Source organism: Haemaphysalis longicornis, unplaced genomic scaffold, assembly GCF_048455015.1.
Source record: "Haemaphysalis longicornis isolate Haplotype H1 unplaced genomic scaffold, Haemaphysalis longicornis Haplotype H1 scaffold_6, whole genome shotgun sequence".
In the NCBI taxonomy this organism is placed as follows: Eukaryota; Metazoa; Arthropoda; class Arachnida; order Ixodida; family Ixodidae; genus Haemaphysalis; species Haemaphysalis longicornis.
This window is the reverse complement of record NW_027526407.1, coordinates 24,236,715-24,250,930: the sequence shown is the minus strand read 5'-3', so window position 1 is coordinate 24,250,930 and position 14,216 is coordinate 24,236,715. Positions and strand designations below refer to the sequence as shown.

The 14,216-nt window shown below is 46.1% G+C and overlaps 1 protein-coding gene across 3 annotated transcripts in view; it reads right to left on the bottom strand.

The window, feature by feature from the left end:
- LOC144142312 (uncharacterized) overlaps positions 1–10,237 on the bottom strand; it is a 50,141-nt gene extending 39,904 nt beyond the window's left edge. For 2 of the 3 annotated variants that reach the window (XM_077673720.1, XM_077673722.1), the window contains exons 1-6: positions 9,991–10,237; positions 9,810–9,913; positions 5,582–5,909; positions 5,317–5,526; positions 5,030–5,251; positions 4,809–4,973 (exon numbers count right to left, since the gene is read on the bottom strand). In XM_077673720.1, coding sequence (XP_077529846.1) covers positions 4,809–4,973; positions 5,030–5,251; positions 5,317–5,526; positions 5,582–5,909; positions 9,810–9,850 — 966 coding nt within the window. In that variant the 5' untranslated portion in view covers positions 9,851–9,913; positions 9,991–10,237. Of the gene's footprint in view, positions 1–4,808; positions 4,974–5,029; positions 5,252–5,316; positions 5,527–5,581; positions 5,910–9,809; positions 9,914–9,985 lie in introns of all 3 variants that reach the window. The other variant, XM_077673721.1, reaches the window with a different exon arrangement.
- Between the last annotated feature and the right edge of the window lie 3,979 nt (positions 10,238–14,216).

The window sequence follows — 14,216 nt, the reverse complement described above, 5'->3', positions numbered from 1 at the left end:
TAGAGTTCTCTTCAAAGTGATCATCGCGCTTGACAACGACTTCAAGACATTTTCCGGTGTAAAAAAATATTGGGATTTTTAGTGTGTTATTTTAGTGTTACTATAATTATTTCTACGACACAAATGCCACTTCCTCTCCATGGAGATATTTGTCATTTTTGTGCACTACTAGAGAACCTCCTCTCAACACTGGTTAAATATATTTCCGGCCCTTAGTCCCCAGCAGCTCTAGAGCCCCTAACACATATGCGGCCATGCCAGGGATACAGCAGAGTGCACTAAGAATCTCTAAGTCCGGGCAGACCGCCTCTAGAACAAAAACTTTGCAACGCGCAAGCATAAACATTTAATATGTAGGGAAGCTCAGCTGGACTACTATAGCAACTCTCGGACATTAACTTGGGTAACATACGATTATGCGAGGTTGGCAAACCGCGAGATGACTTCACAGAGTAGAGTAGAGGGTGTATGCATACTTCCCAGGAACTCAAGAGAAAACAGATCGCGGTGCTGGTGTCTTTTTCAGAATTCTTAAACACTTTCATTGGACATTGCCTAAAAAACTAGCCAAATCATGGATACGTTTAAACAAATGGGTGCGGCTTAGCCCTGCTAACCTCTGATATGAAAAGCCTAAGCTTGGCTTAGTCTGGTTGAGTCTTGTTTTCGTTTGGTTTACCTTTGATGTAGCTGTATTGCCAAACACGACACACTGCTGTTTGTTCCCGTGCAACGCTAACCGATGGACGCTCGGCCTCACTTTCATTCCCGTCAAACGCGGCCCTCCTTTTCGCCGTGCGCAAGTCGAGTCACGTAGCCTGAGACGACACACCGGCGCATACGTGGGAGGCTGTGGAGTTGGTCGGCTGCCTATAAGCTGAGCGGTCGTGACCGCTCGCTGCTCAGCTGATCAGTCGAGCAGAGTATGAAAACGGGGCCTTGCGCGCAGCGCCAAGGAGACCCGGTGAGTCACGAGATGCCCTGCAAGCGGTGTGTCGCAGGGGGTTTGTCTGCGGTCAAAAGGTGATCTTGCGCATCCGCGGTGAAACCACTGGACGAAAGTAGTAAATAATTGCTTTAAAACTCACAAATTACGCACCCGTAAGTGTACTCTCATTCTATACAAGGTGCTTTCCAAGGCATTAGCTACTTACAAAAGCGACAGGGTACACTTTCAAATACTAAAAAACAGGCTGAAGTTAGAAAGGGCTATCAACCATGGATCACATCAGTGTCTTTATCTTGTGGTAGGAGGAGGAGCATGAGTACACTTTATTAAGGTTAGCGTTATTAAAGTAATATAAAAATGTGCGGCGTGTAACAAACCGCTTTATATAACACGTTTAGAGAAAAAAAAACCGTTTCATAATGTGCACACAACAAAAGTGTTGCTGGCATAACAAAGACCAAGGAAAAGAGGGAACTTGAATAAACCTCCAGGACGACAAGTGAAGGGATCTACTGCTAGGTTAATCCTCCCCAAACAAAGCAAAAAATTCCCGATCACAAAGGGAGTAAGACCGATTGACGCCAATTGCCTGGATAGCATGTCTGAGGGTTAATTCAAGAACCTCTAGTGCAAGCGAACAATATTTCCGATACACAGAGAAGACTCGAGCAACTTCTGGTTTGCCGATGACAGTCTTGTACAGCTTTTATGGGGAGCAGCTTCAAAAACTTGTGCTCTTCCTAAAGTGGCAAAGCTTTGCAGTAGGGTTCAAGTTTATTTTGATGGAGTGGGAGCCCTTTAGACAAGCGGTAATAACATTGCGGAAAATTTCTCTGAACACTCGCCACTGCTTGGCGTCCCTCTCAGATCGGCTTTCGGCCCCACATCGGAGCAGAGGACGGCCTTGAAGCGTTCTCTACTTCCGTACTCACAGGAGGACGCACTTGTCGTATTCGTTCTATTCTTGCCCTAGATGTGAAGAAAGCATGCGACAATGTGAGCCATCAAGCAATCCTACAGATACTGCGCTAGCTTGGGTGCCCGGCGCCTGTGGTGTCCTTTATAGAGTCGTTTTTACACACCGCACATTTTTCAATTAGAGTTTCAAGACAGGCGGTTGGCTTCTTTTCAACATGCCGCGGGGTACCACAATGCTCGGTCCTGGTACCCATACTGTTCAACCTTGCCCTTCTCCCGCTCGCTTGGACAATAGGGGCATTGAAAGATCTAAAATGCCTCATCTATGCGGATGATATCACGCTCTGGTGGACACTTCCAGGCATTGCGGATCAAGAACACGCTCTTGAGAGTACTTTAAGTACGGTTGACACGTGGTGCAAACACATGGGACTCATGCTATCCCGAGATAAGACCGTGTTACTTATCGTCAGTAATCGAAGGGCTCGACGAAAACTGCAAAACCGACCCCTTTTACTAAATCTTTATGGCGAGCCAGTGACGGAAGTTACTTTCATGGTAGTCAGCGCGAACGAAAACAATACACAGAGAAAAGAATAGACGACACAGGCGCTGTTCTCTCCTCTGTGTATTCTCTTCTCTGTGTATTGTTTTCGTTCGCGCTGACCACCATGAATGCGATCCAACTCGCCCAATTTGCTACCTTGTTACGGAAGTTACTTGTCACCGCATCCTAGGCCTGGACGTTGCAGCCTCCGGCTCAGCTACGCCATGGCTCCGTTGAGCTCGCCGGCGTGCCCTTCAACTGCTACATCTAGTTCACCGGATTTCCATGAAATCGGGAGGAGCTCGCACAGAGATGGCTCGGCTTCTTATACGGGCAATCCTGCAGCCACGTATCACGTACCAGGCTCAGTTTCAGTACATGACAACGGCGGAATGGGATCGTCTAGAGGCCATCAATGGAGAAGCCATGAGGACTATTACCTGCCTTCCTCGCTTAACGCGCATCTCTACATTACAGGAAGAAGCTGGCCTTAACACGATAGATGAGTTGGTTCACCAGCAGCGGCAGGCACGATCTCTTAAAGTGCCGTTGCACCCATCTGTGGCTGATTTAAGGCGGTATATGGGTCTCCAAATTAACACGCCGCCAGATCCCTCTCCAGAACCCCCTCCTTGGACCCGAATATTAATTATTGACTGCAAGCCTCTGGGTCGGTCAAGCCGTGTGGTGCCGCAACTGTCATCCAGTGCTGGCCAAGATACGTTTTACGTCGACGCCAGTATTTCAGGAAGCCGTATTACCACAGCCGTCGTTAAACCAGCCGTGCAGTTTTGTCAAACCCGCCATCACTACGCCCCTCAGAGGCCCCCGTCAACACTTGCTGAGCTCAAAGCGATTTTCGACGCCTTGACGGCTATAGAGCTGCTGAGGCCAGACCAATCACAACCTGTCAACATCTTTACAGATTCAATGCCAGCAGTCCGAGACCTCCGGAAAATACTTCATCAAGTGCCCATGTCCCAAACCATCCATGCGAAGGCTGCGGCCATTAGTTTCAGAGTGGAGATTACTTGGGACCAGAAGACGTCGACCCCTGGACAGCAACAGGCGGATGCGGTGACTCGTATACCTCTAACGACGCATCCACTGCCCTTATTTCCAGTTGACGCAATGTCAGTTTTCCACCGACAAAAAAGACCTTCGGCGCTCCACACGCGCACTTATTCCACCGTGTCGATCAAACCTCCCTGGTGGGCTCACCCGCCGTGAGGAGGTGGCGCTACGAAGGATTCGCGTCGGGGCTGCTCTTACACCAGCTGTCACCCACACCTGGTCCGCGGATCGACGGGCTCCGTTTGGCCGGACATGTCCATTTTGCACCACGTCGGCATCGACTGCAGACATTCATCATCTTCTGTGGACTTGCCGTGGCCTCCAATGTTCCCGACAGCAAGTACTACATAGTGTGGGACTCAACCCAGGCCGGCCTCCCGATTACAGACGCTGGCTTTTTGGGCCGTATCACCGGAGCCTTTCAGACTTTCTTAGTGAAAACTTCCTATTTACGTACATTTAAACACACTCTCCTCCACTGTTTTATGCTGCAGAGCAAACTTTCGCAATTAAAAAAAAATTCGGGAGAGAGAAAGACAGTAGTATTTATACTTATAAAAAAGGAAGGAACTTGTTCGGATTCCTCATTTAGTTATACCGTTGGATCTTGCTGCCTTTCCCGACTCGCTCCACCAGCCGGAACATATTACGACAAATACTCCACAATAAGGCAGCCTTAGCGGTGTTTTCGTGGTGGGGCGGTTTATCAGCCGTTTTTAAATAAGAAGGTCACAGTTTGAATCCCAATCTTCAAAATTATTTGTTTCTTTTTTCATGTATTTAGCAGGGATCGTTCATTAATTTTTGTGAGCAGGTTTTTCTGCCGTTGCACTTCCTTACAATGACTGCGGTATTGATGCTCGTGGCCTCTATGTGGTTGTGATTCGTTCAAGGTAAGTTCGATTCGGTGCAGATGGGCTGGGTTAGGGTAGGTTAGGCGATGATACATTACGTTACGTTAGGTTCTGTTAGGTGCGTTTGGTTTGATCAGGTTATCTTAACACGCGTTAGGTAGTTTCTTGCCCTTACTTTTGTCACTGGTAGATAAGTGCTACGGGAATGGCAAAATGCTAGCTTATTTTGAAGGAAAATGAGCGGTTCCACAAAGCTTGGAGAGAAAGTAGAGCACGTCTGAAGACTCGATGGAGCGATAAGACCAGGAAACTTTTATGGGGAAGAGATGACTCGGGAAGTCCAGTATAGAAACTGTTGGAGGGTAACATAAGACGCACTCTTCTCTTAGGGGGCCTACATGGGCTGATGATGAATGTTATGGGGATAATGGTGATTACGATCACAATCGACTCAAAGGAGACTCACCGAAATACATGTGAACAAATCGCTGCAGGACATTTCCTCGCCATTGATCACTTTTGTCACAAGATTGTCTTTAGCCAGTACCCAAACCACGAACTCCTGGAGGTGGGACTTGAAGTCGTGTTCCATTTCGGGAAGGCAGCCCACATTTGAGAGCCCGGACGCCACCTGCATCATTTCCGAGGTTTTCCAACGTACGTGCACGGCAAAGAAGCGCAGAATACCTGGCGGCCCGGATACGGCAGCAGAAAGCAGCAGATTTCCGAAAAGGAAGATCTTATACGATCTCGCAACTTCTGGTGTTCTGATTCAGGCCGTGAAGTGTTGAGACACGTGTGTAAAAACGTTGTACCACCCCTTTTTCCACACGGAACAGAGAGGTGATGTTGCCAGTCGCGCACAAGAAACACGAGCTTCTGGAACGGCCTTTCCGAGCCTTCACGTTTCTGAAAAAGTAATACTCTTGAAGAATACCGCAATTCTGTGATATTAGGGCTAAGCGTTTGCACACCTGAGCCAATAGGGCGTACTCTGTGAAGTACTGAAGGTTCTGGAGGTCGTTCTCTTGTATGTTCTGCGACAAGTTGTACACCTGTACCGAGCTGATCAGGGTGCTCAGTGCAAAAATGGTCACACAATCCTTCGTAGTGGCTTTGGTGTCAAACGTTCCCTGCGTGTCCATGAGTAGAACAGCAACCTGACTGCCGTCTTCCCTGGTAACCTGAAAGAGCAAGAATATTATAAAAGGGTAACGCCTTCTTGCATGGCGTACGAACCAGGAACAGTTCGTCCCAGACGAGAATGCCCATAGTGTGGCCCTCTGCCCCGTGACTCCAAGAGAAACCTTCCAGAGGTGTAGATGCGCTGCCCAGCCAGTCGTCTTGCTCTCCGTTGTGCATGTAACGGAGGAAGATGTTCAGAAGAAAGGACTTGCCCTTGCGGAATGCACCAGCCACCGATATGACCACCACTGGCTTATCTTGAACATCCGGGTGCAGCAAAATCTCCCTCAGTTTCTCCTCATTCAATTCAAAGCCACCACCATCTCTGCGACTGAAGATCTGTACAGCCTGCCCGCCGGTCACCCGCCTTGAAGTCATGTTCCTGCGGACGCCGAAACATCGCTGATTTGCGTGGTACGGTTTGTAAACTACAACACGACTGAGCATATAAGGTGGTTTTGAGTTCAGTGGGAGACAATTATAACACGGCCATCTTGTGAGCTGTGTTCAACCGTGGCGTCACAGGTCACATTAAGTTTACGCTGATCTTTTTGGTCAATGTTAAAAAAATTATTACCTTTCATGGTACGTATATTTGTGTCCTGAAGCCCAATTTTACCAATAAGTTTCTCTCAAATTATACGGTTTTTATTATTCCTGGATGCTTATGGCATAAAACTTTTGTTTGGTCTTTCAACCTTGTGATGTGGGGTTTCTTGTGTTTTAAAGTTAGTCCTGAAATTTTTACAATTGCTCTGAAGGAAGGGTAGATTGATTTCCATTAAATTCTGTTCGAAAAGACAACCGCTGAAACAAAAGACGCCGTGAGTAAATTATTTCTAGGTCAGGAGGCGGCGCTGTGTGTATAAACAAAAATTGCACACAAAAAAGCTCACAACCATGAGCAGATCTATTGTGAAAAAAAATATAGAAAGCTCACAAAACAACAAAATATATTAAACAATGTTTGGTAAAGATACGTAACGTTTTAGTCCAACGAATTTGAAGAATCGAATAATGACTGGGCATTAGGATATTTAAACAAGTCTGCTCTTTGCACAGACAGAAAACATACATCATATCTAACAAGAAAGAAGTCTCACCTAACACTTGTTTGTTCCTTCGAAGAATAAAATTTAAATTGTTCCCTCCAAGATACTAAATTTTCCCCAATTTCTGTCTTACTTGTCGACTTTCGGAAGGCACTTTGTGAACCTCTTATTTATCAGAGAAATGTAGTTACAAAAATTTAAGTCTCTAGGTCAAGCAGTTTCGTATGAGTGTTGAAGAATCAGTAAAAAGGCCGCGCTCTCCCGTGTGCAATTTTATAGAACTCGGCTGCTGTAGGTGTCAAGGTGATACTCAAAATATATGAACATACAAACCTGAAATTCTGTCATTAACTAACTGATGTTTTGTTTACTTACAGAAGTTAAGTTTCAAGAATTAGAGATCTCATCGAAACTGAAATAATGCTGCGGCTATGTTTATGGGCACAGGCAGCGCTGAAACGGGGTATACAAACATGATGCATAAATAAAAACAGCATTTCTAGCTGCCCGATAGCATTTCATTGTCAGTGTTGCCCCAAAAAGTGTGCTGTGTTGTATTTGCAGTGCGATAACTTCATTTTAAGTGCTGAGCACTTTAAGCGCTCGCCTTGTCGTCATAGCCCGCTCGCTAGAACCAAGCATATCGCCATGGCGTTACCATGTAGCCTGTCACGGTCTCTTAGACGCGGCGTAACGCAGAGGCTTGGAAAGCCAAGCGGCTATGCCAGGATTGATTTGATTGATTGATTGTAGGGTTTAACGCGCCGACGCAACGCAGGCGATGAGGCGCGCCGTAGTGGAGGGCTCCGGATTAATTTTGACCACCTGGGGATCTTTATCGTGCGCCGAAATCTCGTACACACGGGCGTTTTTGCTTTTCGCCTCCATCAGAAAAGCGGCCGCCGCGGCCGGGAATCGAACCCGCGACCTTGTGCTCAGCAGCGCAACGCCTTAGCCACTGAGCCACCGCGGCGGGTATGCCAGGATACACGAAGCGTGAGCTAAGGCTCAGCTGGTTATTCTTAGCTTTCCTGGTTGCCTAGGATTAGTTGATTATCACGCTTACTGCTGCTAATTATCCAATCCAAATCCAATCTAAATCCAATCCAATCCAAATACAATTCAATTCAATTCAATTCAATTCAATCCAAACTAATTCAATTCAATCCAACCAAATCAAATCCAATCAAATCCCAAGCCAATACAACCCAATCTAATCCAAGCCAAGCCAAGCCAAGCCAGCCCAAGCCAACCCAATCCAATCCAATCCAATGCAATCCAATCCAATCCAATCCTCTCGCTTGCTCAGCACGGCTCTCCAGGAGCTACGCGAAACTGGCCAGCCTCGGCCAGTGTAGCCAATCCAATCAAGTCCTATCGAAAAGAAGCCAACTAAACGCCCGAAAATTACCAAAAGCAACATAAACACAAGATACTCACAAGAATAACACAAGGGAAACTGACGAATCCCTGCTCTGCACTTACGACCGCTTTCACGTTAAGTGGAACTGCTTTATTTTTTTATTTTTATGTTACTTGTTAATGCTTCATTCTACATATGTTATCAAAGGTCCTAAAAAAATACAGACTGCGCAACAAAACAAAAACCGAGAGGGGGAGAAGGAGCACAAATTCTTTGTATGATCTACTGAGCGTGGGAGCTTCCGAAGTGCTATGAAATAAAAAAGCAACGGCCTGCCACAGTACCGAGACATACACTAAACTGTGCATATACTGCAAGGAGTAGACTACGATATAGTATTCAGAAATTTGGTTTGGGCCTTAACTGTGAAGTATTGTTGCTCGCAGGAAGACGGTTCGTCGATTATTACTTCCCACTACCCTGTAAGGGTATTGCTTGAACTTACATTTCTTGCCATTCACCATAGGGAAACGACACCCTTACACTATCGTATCTGTAAAATTTCCTGTTAGTGCAGCAGAGCCACCTGTGTTTGTCCCAAGAGATCAATTAAACAGCTTCCAATATCTGCAAAGTGTGGTGTCTCCCGTGTCACAGGTGGATACTTTCCCTGAATGGCTCAGTATATTGAGAACTGGTCAGGCGAAATGTTATCAATATTATTATATCAATCAGCTACGTTGCTTTCTTGCGCCGCCGGCAAATGGCTTCACAATACCGTTGTCGGCATGGAGTTTCATACTAACATACACTAGAGGGAAATCTGGCGCCTCTGTCTAGGGGAGCCGCGCTTCAGCGACCGTTCCGTCATGTACCGGCCAGGCACGTTCCACTTGTCCTTGGCATGGCTCCTGAACAGGCTTAAAAGTTGCCTCTGGCTCCAAAAAAGCGACAATATTACTCTACAAATTTTTTAAAATTTGCTTCGTAATTACAAAATGGAACATCCAGAAACATTTACTTGTCAGTAATTATTTAGAAGCTTTATGAACGATGCAGAAGAAAAAAATGCTACCTTTCTGGCTTCGCGACGAAAAAGAAGCCACATGGCTAGCTAAGCAAAGTAGGCAAGGAACGTCGCTAGCTGCAATGGCGCCACCCACGGCGGCTTGCGATTGCAGCACCAGATTTCCCTCTAGTATATATTAGTGTGAAACTCCATGGTTGCCGGGTTTTCTTTCTTTTGTATAAGGTATTGAAACTATAGTTTTTAAGCCACGGCCAGTTTGAAGAACACCACCTTACTAGAATGAAAAATGTGAGAACCGAAGTGTGAACATGTATACTGGGTTTCGAACGAGAACCCGAAATTTCGAGAAACTTCTGAAATAAATTGTGGCTAAGCAACTGGAAATGAGAAACTGCGACAGGTGAGGCTACACTACTTTCGCTGGCGGGTTCAGGGTGGGTTATTTAGTACTTTTGTAGTCACTTGTTGGCCAAGTGGACAAGTGTCAGCTGGTCTTTTTTGTTTATCTCACTACTTTGTACCCTACACGTTAAGTTACCTGCTTTCCCTAAACAAATGCACGTAGCAAAAATTTGGATAAGTCATAGAAAGACAAGCAAAACGCGGTTACTTTTTCTTTAGAATTGTAATCTTTGCCGGATAATGTGAAGTATCACCGCTATATTACGAATGAATTTAGATGCAGTGCAAACACGCATTATCAGTGTTTTTTTTTCAGAACGCATAGTCCTTGTTTGGTTGCGTACTTCCGTCGCACACATGCTGCGATTATTTGTCAAAGATGCACCGCGAAACGAAAAGTTATCGGACATACAAAAGCAAATCAATTTTTCTTACTCTTCCAAAGGGCTGCCCGGCAAGCTTTCATCCACGTTCATAGCTCTCCTCTTCGCAGGTTTGTGCGCTTTACACTGCTCGGAGCACCACAGCACGACCGGTGTCTAATGAGAAAGCAGATTCAGAATGCGCTTCGCCAGAAGAATTTCATGGAATGAGTAGAGACGTTGGTGAACCTTACTCTCCGAAGTCTTCTAGTACTCCAAAATACTGGAGTACAAAGTACTTTAGGCCTGCAAGAAAAGCCTACGAGAGGCCACTACCCATCGTATTCGCTGCAAAAAGTTAGAGGAAGGAACGGTGTTTTACGACGGCAAGCGGCGCGCCATAGCGACGGCGTTGCAGCAACGGCAGCCAAAAAGTGACTAATCAAGGCCCTCCCTCCCACCTGCATCGAGCCGACACCTGGGATACATAAGAGCTGAAAGAGGGTAGACGGCTGCAAGAACGAGTAAAGCTGGAAGAGGAATCGAGTGAGTGTGAAAGAGAGAAGGAAATGGAGCTCTCTCAAGATTACGTTTCCCTCTTTACGGAATAGGTATATCGGACATTTTATGCTTTTCTTGTCTGTGCCGCGACGTGCTCCCAACGAAGTTCCAAACGGCACCTTATCACGGCCACAGTCCTTTCTGTCTGTACATTGGACACCACGTGTCGCGCTCTGTACACTTCCTCCGCCCTTGAAAGCTCCTCCAATCATCGTTTGTGGTTATCATCGCCTGATAGGTATCGCGCTACGAGTTTACAATACGTTCCCCACCGAACGACTGTTGAAACCAACTCCGCCGTGTTGCAATCGTTTTCGAAGTCTGCCCTGACGCCGCTTGATGATTAAAAAAGATGTATTTCCCCGAATAAAATGGTTGTTTTTCTCTACCCTCTCGTCTCTTGTTCTGCTCTGTGAACGTGTCTCCGTGTAGGCGCAAATACTGATGTGTAACATTTATCAATCAAAATGTATTAGATTCAAGTAACATTTATGAAGTCAACTCAAATTGGTTTTCCTTAGAAAGGAACTTTTTGCAAAAATTATTCAAGTATGCTGAGTGAGATCAAACCTAATACTCCCGATTTTCCAAATTCCCTCGCAGGGTACCAGCTCTTACAAAGAAGTACAGCTCAGATCCAGTAAGAGTCTGTATCCACTGTCAAGAAACAGACCCAGTCCAGCTAGATGTGACGATCCAGATCCCTATCACGCTCAAGTTCCCCATTCTTCTCCAAAAACAGACCACTAGCCATACAGACGGTAGAGGAGAGAAAAGCGGCCAGGTTATGTGGGGTTCTCTTATCTCTGCCACTGACCGACTCGCCTCTCCTCTGCAACAATGTAGCGAGTGCACAAGTTTCACCCACAAATTTAAATGCCGAGGAGGGTCATACAAGCTCTCAAGTAGTTCATATGGCGCCTAGAAAAACTCGTGGACTATCCAGTGACCCTCAAGACACGAAGATTATCCCAGGGAGGCGTCACATGTACCGAAGGCACCTTTAATCGAATCAGCAGATAGATGTGCTATGAAGCGCCAAACAGCCAACAAAGAAAAAAGAAGCCAACCCGAGGCCATCAACATATAAACAATATATGCGAGTTCTTACAGTTGCTGCCCGGGTACTCAACCACCTTTAAACCAGCACCACACAAATAAGTAATCCGCTCTGGAAGGTGCGAAACATCTGTCACAAAGGGGAGAGTCTTGAAGCCCAGAGTACGTCCATCATGGGCTGCCTTCCCCGCCGGTAGAAGTCATATCATCATTCAGGATCGGTGACACGGCTTCTGAGCTGCCCATAAAAAATGTGCCGTCATGACCCTGCCCCGTATGAAGGTCCGAAGCTGCCTGTTAGCGAGCGCGAAGCTCTCGAGCGAGCATCGCGAGAATGAACAATGCATTTTCTCTTTTCTGGCTGACGTGCATCAAGTGTAGCGCGAGCGCCCCTTCATCGACCGTCCCGTCGTTTGCGGCCGTATCCGGTCGAGTCCTGGCTCGCAGTCGTTCACAATTTACCGCCAACGGGCGAACCGATAAGCAGCTTTCGAGTTTTGCGCATCTCTCTTGCGACCCCCTCATCCACGGTCACAAAGTAAGGAATGACGCAACGTCTTAGTAAATTAGGAGAATGAAGAAGTCGCACCTCGCTGCGCTGATCAAAAGTACATTCATGGACAAATAAAACGCGATCACGAAAATACGAACCAGAACACGCAGAACAGCGCGATGTTTACCCATGCAACTCAAATTGGTGCGTAGTCTAAGAAGAGTAACAAAATCTCCGTCCATGTCCGCTAACGTGAATTCTGGAGAGGGGCGGAGCATGAAAGGTATCAGTGCATTCTTGGCGACTTGTCGTTTTTGCCCACGGAGATGAAACCGTAACGTGAAACCTGAATAGGGGCGAAGCATGCAGCGTGTAAGATCATTCTTGGGGCCTTGCCGTTTTTTTCCACGGCGATGAAACCGTTGGACAGTAGGGGTATAGAGCTTTGCTTGAAGCACGAAGCGTTCTAGCGCAAGGGGTTAGAAGACGAGTGTCCCGGCGTTTTAATACCATAACTACATCATACTACGACGACATGAGACGACGACGATGAGAGATGATGACAGCCCGAGACCCTAAAAGGCTTCACTACTAAAAGTTGATATTTGTCGCTTTCCAATTATGCTAATAGCGAGCCGTTCTTGTTCCTCTACGACCAGCATTTTTCTATTTTTAGTGTTGGGATTCATAATTTTGTGCTCATAGACACCATCAACCGTGTACAGCAGGCGCCAACGTCGGCTGTATGTTTGTTCTGCCTTTTATTACAGGGAGCAAGGTCGTTCGGAGAACTTACTGCAGTCGGTGGGGATCTTTGAGAGGATATACTGCTGCTTTTTCTCAGATACGTGATAAAACCCCTGCGATAAGAGTATCGGCGGACGAATGTTCGCTCGGAAAGTGTGCGCACTCCAAGGACGGCCCACCAGAGTGAAGGAGCACCTGCTTTTTGCAGACAACCGAATACTACGATACGAACCCTACACACCACTGCGGAAAATTAAAATGTATTTTGTGTGCAGCAGCCAAAACCCATGGAGCAGTACTAAAATCCCCCAGCTGCTCTCTTTGTTGTGGCGGCCCGCTGGGCAGACACCAGAAAGTCGAGCAGTCGCCATTCCAGGCGAACATTCAAAAAGACACTATAGATATCCCCGTTGTAATCGTGTCTTCGTCAGTTGGTCGTCTGTTTAGGCTGCACAGTGGCGGGTACTTCCAGCGCTGTTTACAGATTGTAAATTATCAGGAAAACCGGTTTGCTCCTTCATTCCCTGATACCCTATTGTTTAGTGTAGGGCACCTATTATATCAGTCTGATGGTACCTGATACAAACGATGGCATTTGGATGCGGTAACAAAACGTTTGTACAAGCACTGACTCAGTGAATTCGATAGGTGCTTTATCTCAACCGAGTGTACCTTAGCTCTGTTACATGGCCTGTTTTGCGTTAAATGTTTTCTTGCAGGATTGAGAAACGTTAGACAAAAGAACTGACATCTTTGAAGTCTTCAGTACAGAGCACACCCCAGGCTCTCGAAGGCTTTAGAAAGAAAGAATCTCGGAGTAGAATCCGTGATACACAATGGGCATAAATATGGAATCATATTGAAACAACTTTATCGAACCATGTCCGACTGCTCTCATCAAGCTGAACGGGAGAGTGCGGGCTACAGATAATGTAAGCCTGTGGACCTAGCTTAAAAAATGAAGATACGACTTGTCACACTTTCTACGAGGAGGTGAAATTGGCAATAAATGAGGCAAAACCAATAACATGCGATAGTGATGGAAACACTTATGTGGCAAAGACGCACCTTCGGGAACATGCCGAGAAAACGTTACCTGAAAAGATACGCTGATTAGCTAACAAGAAACTTCAGACAGTTTATAGAAATTTGCCAAAGGAAAAGACAGGGAATAAACATGGCAAAACCGTAACGGAGAAAGCAAAAATAAAATTTACTACTACTACTCCTACATTCCAAGTGGTGATCCGGGTTTATGCATGTATGTAGTGTAAAATTGCGTGTCTGTCTGTCTGTCTGTATGTATTTGTGAATAGAATGACTGTGGCGGTAACATTTTCATCACTTGGCAGCTTCTTCGAAAGTTATCAAGATGACGTGCTCAGGCGTCAGAGAACTGGAAGATGTTGTTGAAGACGTTGTTACACTTTTGGAGCCTTTGATCTTGTAATCAAGTGGGAGTAACACACTTCGCTGAACACAAAAATAAAATGCAAGCAGAGGAAGTCAGGCCATATAGGGTCAGAGGAATTCCTTTCTTTACTAACCACGAAACTGTTGAGCAAATCGTGTGTGTGTATCGCGTCCGCAGGTTCAAAATATTCATAATATGCCGAGCGC